We start from the raw sequence: 9,910 nt of genomic DNA, 5'->3' as shown, positions 1-9,910 counted from the left end.
AATGGTAACACTTGTTGAAAATGTAAGCCTTACAAATATGTTTGTTTGATGTTGAAGATATCCTGTAGTCGAAGCATTTGTGTTGTGAATGAAACGTCTATAATTGGAGGATTCACTTAGTGCTCCATAGGTTTTCCATATATACTTAAATGTCATATGTGACCGTTTAATTCAAGCAATGTTTGCCACTAATGCTGGGGATATGAATAATATATTTCCTTGCCAAAAAATATTTAGTTTCAGTATTCCGCCGAAGTCAAATTGCCCTCCAAATACTCTCTGTCCCAGAATGCACCTTGACAATAGGGTCTTTGAAAAAGCGGCGCGGCTAAGTCAAGATGGCGGAGATGGACCAGCTGTTAGATGAGAGTGAGTAACAACATTAATTTAAAAGCAGTTTTAAGTTATGAAGACCAATTCACGAGGCGATTTTTTGTTGTATTAATGTGATGGAATGTTATTACTCATCAAATAATAATCGTGTCTTCTTCTTGAGGCGTTTTTAAAGTCGTTTTGTACACGTCAAAGAATCCGATCTGCAAGTCAGTTAGCTAGCAACGTAGCTCGCTAGCTGGCTAACGCTTTTTATTGCAGCCTGCAGGTACAGCTGTATGCCTAGCTTGGTAAGCAGCTAGTTGTGCATTAGCTGACATGCTAACTTACTAGCTTCTCTAAAAATAATGTCGGCCATGGGCATTCTAGCTTCTCCAGACTGCACACCAAGCACCAGATATTTGAACTGGCTAGCGTTAGCTATTCATTTGTTTTTGTGTTGTTCTTGCTAGATTGTTAATATTTTACCCAGGTCACATATTATGTATCAATCAATGGTCTCTAAACCAAATGACAGACGGTGTTGACGTTGATAATAAGTTGGTAGCTAGCTAAGTGTTTAATGATCATCCGGAGACTAATCTATATGGCTTTATTATTAACCAGCAAAGTGGCTTGAGGATTTATTACCACGTTAAGAATAAGAACAAATGGCTCACTCACCACGTTTGATCTGTCAAGTAATATAAATTGTGTTAAGGGTACCTCTATTATAGTACTTGCTGTCATCGTATGAGAGAATGAAAGGTAACTTGGTTGACAGATTTATTATAAAATAGCCTATAGTCTCCAACTATATGACCAAATCCGATTACTAGTATAATAAACTAATAGTGTATATCATTCATTTAATTAACTGATTGTGAATGCAAAATCACATATGATATATTTGATTTATTAAATTATTTAATTTGAAGACATATTAACCGCTGCTCCTCCGCGTCGAGAGGGGCCAGTTGAGGTGGCTCGGGCATCTGATAAGGATGCCTCCTGGACGCCTCCCTAGTGAGGTGTTCTGGGCACGTCCCACTGGGAAGAGGCCCCGGGGAAGACCCAGGACACGCTGGAGGGACTATGTCTCTCGGCTGGCCTGGGAACGCCTCGGGGTCCCCCAGGAAGAGCTGGTGGAAGTGGCCAGGGAGAGAAAAGTCTGGGCCTCCCTGCTTAGGTTGCTGCCCCCGCGACCCGACCCCCGGACAAGCGGAAGATGATGGATGGATGGATGGACATATTAACTGTGACCCTCTCAAACTAATGCCCCATGGATTTTTGTTGCAGGCTCTTCGGCTGAGGCTCTGGTCAGCTTGAAAGGTAGTGCATTTTGTTGTATACAGTGAGGGACTAATCATGTCCCTGTAACCTTGCACATGCCGTTCCCCATACTCATTTGCATCTTTATGGTTTGCCTTCATAGACCCCATACATCCTGCAGATTTCCGTCCCTCATTGGGTTAGGCATATTGGATAGCCTTTTATAACAGAGTAAATAAACTGGCACGTACGGTTGTGTGATTTGTTTTCTTGTCATCGTGTTCTGTATTTGTCTATTGCATTTGTATGTGGCTGTCCATTTGTTTTATACTCCGGACATAGAGAAAGCAAATTGTCGTATAGGGAGTCAGGTGGCTGAGCGGTGAGGGAATCGGGCTAGTAATCCGAAGGTTGCCAGTTCGATTCCCGGTCATGCCAACTGACGTTGTGTCCTTGGGCAAGGCACTTCACCCTACTTGCCTCGGGGGAATGTCCCTGTACTTACTGTAAGTCGCTCTGGATAAGAGCGTCTGCTAAATGACTAAATGTAAATGTAATGTAATGTATAGGGTTTGTGTCCTTATATCAGCGATTGTTTGAATTTCCAGAGGGCAGCTTGTCAAACAGTCTGAATGAGAAAAGCAGCCTACCAAGAGCTCACAATACCAGAGGACGTCACTCCCTGGCAACCATGGACACGGTGAGAGATAATCATATTTATCTAGACATTAGACCTCTCTAACCTACAAGAAAGGACTATTCGGAGTCTGTGTCTGGTGATGCAATCAGTATCAAGGCGTTGGTAACTGTATCCCCTCCAGTCCACTTTGAATCTTCAGTTCATCCTTGATGACCGTTGATCACAGTGATGCATTACAAACCATCGAAATACTCTTCAATAGCATAGTGTGTTAAGAGGGGATCGATCCCTCTCCTGTGAATCGTTGTAGTTTGGTCACGATGTACTGACTTGTATGTCTGCCTGTGCAGCCCACGCGGAGCTCCAAGAGGAGCCGTCTGTTCCGGGAGGAGGAGGAGCAGCAGCCCCGCCTGCCCTCCAGGTCACCCAGGAGGAGCCAGAGAGTCACCACCCTACCCCAGGTGAGGGCTCCACTACCACACAGTACCGCAGGACAATCCACTGACTTCCCGATGCTGTACTGTCCTGCTAGCTTGGCTGTTCAGCTCAGTCACTGCTGAAAGCGGCCTCCTTGCCCACCCAGGTGGATATCGGGGGACAACCACATGCTGCCGTTGGATTAGTGATAGTCTATAATAGCCTCTACTAACTCACTAGATCCAGTTCAGACATGGCTGTTGTTACCTCACGTTACCTCCTTGCGTCTACTGCAGAAGTTTGCCAGTGTGACCACCCCAGACAAGAAGGCCTCCCAGAGGATTGGGCTGAGGCTGAGGAACCTCCTCAAGCTGCCTAAGGCACACAAGTGGTGCATCTATGAGTGGTTCTACTCCAACATAGACAGGTAGGCTCCCTCTTCCACCACCAACTTGAGAGCACTGGGAAGAAATGGTTAAGCCGCATTCATTCAATACAGGGAAATCTCGGACATTACCCATCTAAAGTATTTACATGCACTTAGTCTTGTTTTATGTCATTAAAATGTATCTGGTATATTTGAACCAAAATGATTGTGAAATTGTAGGCTTGTCTACAGAGGGTGTGAAACCATATTTAAAGCAGATAAATGGATGGCCTAAGAATGGAAAAATCTGTGCATGGATGAAATCTCTTCCTGACTATGCTGTCTCTGCCCTCTCCTGCCCAGGCCCCTATTTGAAGGGGACAACGACTTCTGCCTGTGTCTGAAGGAGTCCTTCCCCAACCTGAAGACCAGGAAGCTGACCCGGGTGGAGTGGGGCACCATCCGCAGACTGATGGGCAAGCCCAGACGGTACGGGCCGGCGCTGCCAGGGCTGTTAACCTGACCACTTGTATACCGCTTGGTACTGGATCAGACACTTACGAAAGGAAGCCTTGTTGGCAACATAAGAAGATGGTTGTTGTCCGAGTTAAGGATATTAGACAAAGTCATAAACGATATGTTTGAAAAGAAGCAGGGTGTCTTCTTAACAATCGTTGTTTTCGGGCGTGCTGTTCCCTCGTTCTTCTGAGGCTGTTTGTAAACGTGGTTCCCCCTCGCTCCAGGTGTTCGTCTGCGTTCTTTGCGGAGGAGCGGACGGCGCTGAGGCAGAAGCGGCAGAAGATGCGCCTGCTGCAGCAGAGGAAGCTGTCCGACGTGTCGCACTGCAAGGACCTCCCCGAGGAGATCCCCCTGCCTCTCATCATAGGAACCAAAGTCACCGGTAAAACACACGCTCACTCCAACACAACACGCAGATAGTGTGCGTGTGTGTGTGAAAACACTCATACTTACAGTCGCATCTGTGTGCTCCAGCTCGACTGCGAGGGGTCCACGACGGCCTGTTCACCGGGCAGATAGACGCCGTGGACACCAGCGCCGCCACCTACCGCGTCACCTTCGACCGCAACGGCCTCGGCACGCACACCGTGCCGGACTACGAAGTGCTGGTATGCCCGCCGAAGACACCGCCGCATTTCACTCATCCTCATAGGGCTTTCACCTATGGAGCTCCTCATAGGGCTTTCACCTATGGAGCTCCTCATAGGGCTTTCACCTATGGAGCTCCTCATAGGGCTTTCACCTATGGAGCTCCTCATAGAGCTTTCACCTATGGAGCTCCTCATAGAGCTTTCACCTATGGAGCTCCTCATAGAGCTTTCACCTATGGAGCTCCTCATAGGGCTTTCACCTATGGTGTGGCCAGGTGCAATACATTGTGAAGTATTGGGGGAGGCGCCGAGGGAGGGAGGCATAAGTGAATAATGGGTTAGTGTTTCTAATGCACACATGATTCAGTCTAACAATTGCCAGGCAAAACAAATTGAATGTGTAGGGGTAGAGATGTGTATGTGTGTTTTGTAAACCCACGGTACAGTATAACGCACACACACACTGTGTGTCTTTGAGGACAGCTGAGCGATATGTCAACAGAGGTATTGAAGCTAGATTGTTTGTGTTGTTCCCTTGGCAGAGCAATGAGCCCAATGAGACGATGCCCATCTCGGCCTTCGCTCAGAAACAGCGGCCCTCGCGCTTCCAGAACTTCCTGACTCCGCCCAGAGGGCCCTATCCCTCCTCCACAACTCCTGTCCTCATGGTAACGGTGGGAGGTTGCATTTCAAATGTTGTTAATGCTGGGGGGATTAGAACTACAAAGACCAGTATGCACGGCTGTGGTTAAACCCATCTGAACAACGGGAAATTATGTTTTATTTAATCTGCTTCTAAATTGAATTTTGTTGGTGTTCTCAAGTAGTAGTAACTCGAGTGTAAATGTTTACATTTGTCAAGAGTGACAGCATTGATTCTCTTTGCTTTCTACTCCATTAGCTCTGTCACTTAAACAAGTCTAAGAATGGCCAAATCTGACGCCTCTTTTTCCTCCCCGGACAGGACAACGACCCTCTCATCAGCCAGTCACCATGGAAGAGCAAACTCGCCGGGACTGAAGGAGACACCCTGGGGGGGTTCCCCGTCAAGTTCCTGGTCCAAGTGGTGCGTCTCATATCCCCTCCTCTGGGAACACCCTCTACCGTTTTCTGGAAGTTTCTATGAATGTCGTTTAGTCATTTCTGTTTTGAGAAGCGTGTGGGCAGTGACTCGCATTAAAACGCACTCTTCCATCTCTTCCCAGACGAGGCTCTCCAAGATCCTCATGATCAAGAAGGAACACATCAAGCACTTGAAGGACATGAACACGGAGGCTGAGAAAATGGTGCGCTCTTGGCATATTCTGTATTTTTAGTCATTTATTTATCACTGAACTTGTCACCTTTTGTCAAATATTGCTTAGTGCAGTGTCGAGCGCTGTGTCGAGTTTAGCTGAACTTGAGCACATTACTGCCAATCTAGGTGGCCCCTTCTTGTATTTGCCCTTGCGTTGGTATGTAACTGAGCTGTGTGTGCAGAAGTCCTACTCCATGCCCATCGGCCTGGACTTCCAGAAGCGCTACGCCACCACGGTGCTGGAGCTGGAGCGGCTCAACAAGGACCTGAACAAGGTTCTGCACCAGGTGCAGCAGTTCTGCTGCGAGGTGAGGGGACGCCGCCCCGGCCTCAACACACTTCCTGTTTGGAATCTCTCTCCGGTTTCCTCTTCTGTCTCTCGGTTTCTCTCTCTCTTGTTTCTTTCTCTGTTTCTGTTGTTCCACAGTTTCCGTGTCACAACTCATCTCTGGTAACTGCTCTGTGTTGACTGTGTGTGTCCGTGTGTCCAGCTGGCTCCAGACCAGGGCATGGCACCCGCTGACCGTCCCACCGAGCTCCGGCGGCGCTGTGAGGAGGAGGCCCAGGAGATGGTGCAGCAGACCAACTCTCTACGGGACGAGCAGCAGTGCGTGTCCAACCCCAACCTCACCCACCTCATCTCCGGCCTCACCGCCCTCCTGCTGCAGATTAAGGTTTGGGGACTTTCCGGGCCTCGCAGGACAAATGCTTTGAGATGCAGTCTTCACTTTTATCACACACTCTCAGTGGGACTCAAGAAACTTCATTTCAAACCTTGCTTAATGTTGGTAAATAGTTTACACACGCATACATACTGATGTTTCGGAATGGGATATTGTTGGTCTAACTGCCAGTTTGTTTACTTACATTCCAGTGTTTAGCTGAAGGAGGCGACCTGAATTCATTTGAGTTCAAATCCCTGACAGACTCTCTGAATGACATCAAGAGTTCGATAGACCCATCCAACCTCAGGTTTGTTTGCCCCCCAGCCTAAAGACATTTCTCTTTGTCAATGTCTCCTTCTCTAAGGAGAGGCCAGAAATGGTTTCATAAGGGCGGTGTAACTGTATCCATGAGGGAGTGTACTAAGTTTGGGTGTGCGTGCTTGCCTGTCCTTTTTTCCAGTTGCTTCCAGAACAACGTGGAGATCCACGTGGCCCACATCCAGAGTGGCCTGAGTCAGCTGGGAAACCTGCATGCTTTTGCTGCCAACAATACCAACACGGTCTGAGCTCCCCTCAGCACACGCAGGCACACTGCTCCCCTCAGAACACGGGTCTGCTCCCAAGACCCAGGGATGGAGCTTTCATGCCCCATCTTAACTGACTGAAGCAAACAAAGATATGTTCATTGACTTAAGATGCCCCCTGAATTGGACTTCCAAATGAAATGCTCCCGTTTTCACGTGCCCAAATGTTTGTGTGATGAAGAAATTGTGGGAGAATATCTTATTTCTTTGAAGTCCAGCTTGTTTTTATTGTAGTTTGGAAAGAGTTTTTCCACTTCATGTCTCTAAAGAAACTGATCACTCTGTTAGGTGGCTTAGGGTCACGTATTTACAGAGCAAATTCCAGTTGTATAATATATTCTCTCATTTCATGTGCCATACAGTACTTTGAGCAGTTTCTGTAATCCATATTTATTTATTTTTGAGAGGGGGTAGGAATTGTTATATTTGACCATTTTAAAGTTTCCCTGTGAGTCCATGTTTTGTGTTGCTTTACTCCACTGGTAGAAGGCACAGGTGAAGCAAAATATGTTTTTGTAAAATAGTTTATTGTAGATATTTGTACAATACCTTTATGATTACTAGGATTTATCGTCCACATTTCTGCAATGTATTCAGAAATGGCTTTTGTATTTTTTGTGTGCACTGAATAGATTTTGGTATTTTTCTAAATAAGAATTGTTGGTTTCTTTTCTGACACCACTGAGTAAAATGGATTTATCATTTTTAATTGGACATTGCTGTTGCTGCAACCTCACTGAGACCTACATCACTGGTGTAACCTAAATTTGAGTGCTAAATTAACTAAAACAATGAAAATATCTGTTCTGAGAATCTCCTTTTCACCATTGGTTTTGTAAAGCTGTATATGGGAATGTCGTGTGGCATTTGTAAATACTGTTGCTGTTTTTTTATATTAAACACAGCAAAGCAAATGGCTATTTTCTCCTCTTGGCCTATCCTGTATTTTGGAACTGTTGAACACTTGGGAACAGGTTACATTACATATTCCATATTTTATTTAGCATGATTGGTATAGGACATTAACGTTTTATAATAAATACATGTCTCTTTTTAGTAAACGTGCATACATTTTGAAGGCATAAACGTTTGAGTAAAAAAACTAACTAAATTGGCAAACATTTACAAAATATTCAAATAAAGTCTCCAAAGCCGGCCATAGTGCTGTTTTCCCAATCGGAATCCGAATCAGAGAATTCTTGCGCAATGTTCGCACGGTCTGGAGAGAACTGATCGAAGTTAGGCCTTGTCTTGACCTGAAGCTGCTGGACCTGACAAGCAGCATGAATTGGCGAAGACCTGTTGAAGTTGTTCTGTGATGGAATAGGGGGGATTACCACCTTCATCTCGGGCCCAATGGTCTTGTTCGGTGGGAAGTTGTCATACTCAACTAGAACATGTTTTGGGCCCACGCTGCTATTTAGAGCAGTGAGATACTGTCCTTTTTCTTTGAGATAAGAATGAACATTAGTGCATGGGCCTGTCAGACCAAGCTCGTCCTGTTGATCGACCATAGGCCTACACCTGTTTCCTTCAATGGCTGCGTCGTAGACAGATGGGATTGTGATGTGTTCGTAGCTTCCCGTTTTCGCCGGAAGGGTAGCAGTGTGAGCCTCCTCGGTCCCGATATGGAGTGGATGTCGGAAGTTGTCCCCCTGTGAGAAGTTAGGCAATCTCTGCATCTCTTGTTGGGGCATTCTATTCTGAAGCGCCGATGGAGCCTTGGAAACGGCGCCACTGAACTTTACACTTGTTCCAACTTGGCGACGGGACTTTGCGCGCCGGTTCTGGAACCATACCTAAAAAACAAACGGCTAGTTATATTCTGGTTGTATCCTGTTTTTTTTCCCAGACCTACTGTAGCCACATTTAATTTCAATAGAAAGTAACGTCTAGTATAGCCGACCTGAATCCTGGACTCCGGAAGCCCAGTAAGGGTTTCCAGTCTCTCGCGAAGGTAGATGTCAGGGTATTGGGTGTCCGAATAAACCTTCTCAAGCACCTCAATCTGCGGTTGTGTGAAGTTGGTTCTCTTTCTCCGATGGGTCAGCAAAGCCATACTGTCCGCTCTTGGCCCAGTAGAGTTTGCAGGCCTACAGTTGAAGTTTACCATGCCACTGGCACCGTAATCTGTATGAAATAAACACAGAATTGCATGAGTATGAACACAATATTAAAATACTTTGTGATATGCTATAAAAAAATAAGCCTCCATTTACTGCCCCAGGGCCTAGGCTACTCACACACCTGAATGCGTCACGCTGCTTCTATCCAGATGTCCCTCATGATACATCTGGAACTGACTGAAGTCTCCGACCCGCAGTTTTCCATGGACCGAAGACATGTTGCTCATCTTATTCCCAGACTCTAAATGGCCTCAACGACTTGTTGCTGGTCTTATATTCATCACGGTCATCTTGTGATCAAAGGGACGTGTTAACGTGCGGGCCATTAGAAACGGCTGGCACTGAAACAGCTTTACACACGACATCAGACGCGTCCAGTGGCGAGCTAAACGTGTGAATAAGTGACACCCTGAATGACGGCGTGAGCTAAAGTCGTTTTAATGGAATATGCACGTTCAATACACATTTCATGAGAAAACAATTATCCGCTTTAAGGGATGTAGTTCCTGGAACATTAGTGTACCAAGAAAGAGACGGTCAGAAGCTCATCCACTGGATCTCGAGAAAGTTTAAGTTGCATTTTGTCATTGCCTTTTTAGACTATTCATTTGGTATGGGCTTCAGAGGCATTTTTTAACAATTGATTTTTATTTTAGGCTTATACTAACCTTGATATACATCTGACATAGAAACAATTTGTTTTTGAACGTCGGTCTGATGAATAGAAATGATGAATCATTCCCTTCTCATCACGAAGAAAGTTGATCGCATACCTCAATACACAAATCCAGTTCAAAGATGCTCAGAAGTTGACATCGAACGGGCTTCCTCTCCAGTCCCCACTGAGCTGTGGGGGGTCAATTGAATAGGCCATTGGTCTGCTGCACACGTTAGTCTACAGTCTCTAATCTCATACAATGTGGGTTATTTGAACCTGATTCCAAATCTATCCTAAATGTAGCCTAATTTACATTTTGGGAGAACTTCATACATTTATATTGTAAAATTGTATAGCCTATAGGCTACCCTAGATTAGGTTTAAGCATATTTATAGGCTACCAAAATGTAGACTTGTGAAAACTATGCAGACAGGATTATTTTCTGAGCTATAGTCTATAAAT

The 9,910-nt window shown here is 45.6% G+C and overlaps 3 protein-coding genes across 3 annotated transcripts in view; 1 reads left to right on the top strand and 2 right to left on the bottom strand.

Annotated features, from left to right (window-relative positions):
- Positions 1 to 9,910, bottom strand: part of fbxo25 (F-box protein 25) — a 244,625-nt gene that overhangs the window by 73,901 nt on the left and 160,814 nt on the right. The window lies entirely within an intron of this gene.
- On the top strand, positions 256 to 7,581 carry lin9 (lin-9 DREAM MuvB core complex component). Its single transcript, XM_062468288.1, has 15 exons — positions 256 to 369; positions 1,612 to 1,644; positions 2,193 to 2,284; positions 2,575 to 2,685; positions 2,938 to 3,068; positions 3,372 to 3,497; positions 3,752 to 3,909; positions 4,002 to 4,135; positions 4,660 to 4,785; positions 5,082 to 5,183; positions 5,323 to 5,403; positions 5,597 to 5,722; positions 5,906 to 6,088; positions 6,289 to 6,386; positions 6,540 to 7,581. The coding sequence occupies exons 1-15, from the start codon at positions 339 to 341 to the stop codon at positions 6,643 to 6,645; spliced, it is 1,638 nt and encodes a 545-aa protein (XP_062324272.1). The 5' UTR covers positions 256 to 338; the 3' UTR covers positions 6,646 to 7,581.
- Positions 7,756 to 9,007, bottom strand: mixl1 (Mix paired-like homeobox). The gene is made up of 3 exons (XM_062468310.1): positions 8,911 to 9,007; positions 8,570 to 8,793; positions 7,756 to 8,462 (listed from the first exon to the last, which is right to left on the bottom strand). The coding sequence occupies exons 1-3, from the start codon at positions 9,005 to 9,007 to the stop codon at positions 7,797 to 7,799; spliced, it is 987 nt and encodes a 328-aa protein (XP_062324294.1). The 3' UTR covers positions 7,756 to 7,796.

The sequence above is a fragment of the Osmerus eperlanus genome, chromosome 8 (genome assembly GCF_963692335.1).
Source record: "Osmerus eperlanus chromosome 8, fOsmEpe2.1, whole genome shotgun sequence".
NCBI lineage: Eukaryota > Metazoa > Chordata > Actinopteri > Osmeriformes > Osmeridae > Osmerus > Osmerus eperlanus.
Note: the sequence above shows the minus strand (reverse complement) of the source record. Positions and strands in the feature narration are given on the sequence as shown.

Excerpts from the sequence above, each read along its gene's own strand:
- lin9 (XM_062468288.1), top strand. The coding sequence starts at position 339 with ATGGCGGAGATGGACCAGCTGTTAGATGAGA. Across the intron at positions 370-1,611 it reads GGACCAGCTGTTAGATGAGA|GCTCTTCGGCTGAGGCTCTG; the intron begins GTGAGTAACAAC and ends TTTTTGTTGCAG. Across the intron at positions 3,069-3,371 it reads TTCTACTCCAACATAGACAG|GCCCCTATTTGAAGGGGACA; the intron begins GTAGGCTCCCTC and ends TCTCCTGCCCAG.
- mixl1 (XM_062468310.1), bottom strand. The coding sequence starts at position 9,007 with ATGTCTTCGGTCCATGGAAAACTGCGGGTCGGAGACTTCAGTCAGTTC. Across the intron at positions 8,794-8,910 it reads AAGCAGCGTGACGCATTCAG|ATTACGGTGCCAGTGGCATG; the intron begins GTGTGTGAGTAG and ends TATTTCATACAG. Across the intron at positions 8,463-8,569 it reads TTCCGGAGTCCAGGATTCAG|GTATGGTTCCAGAACCGGCG; the intron begins GTCGGCTATACT and ends TTTGTTTTTTAG.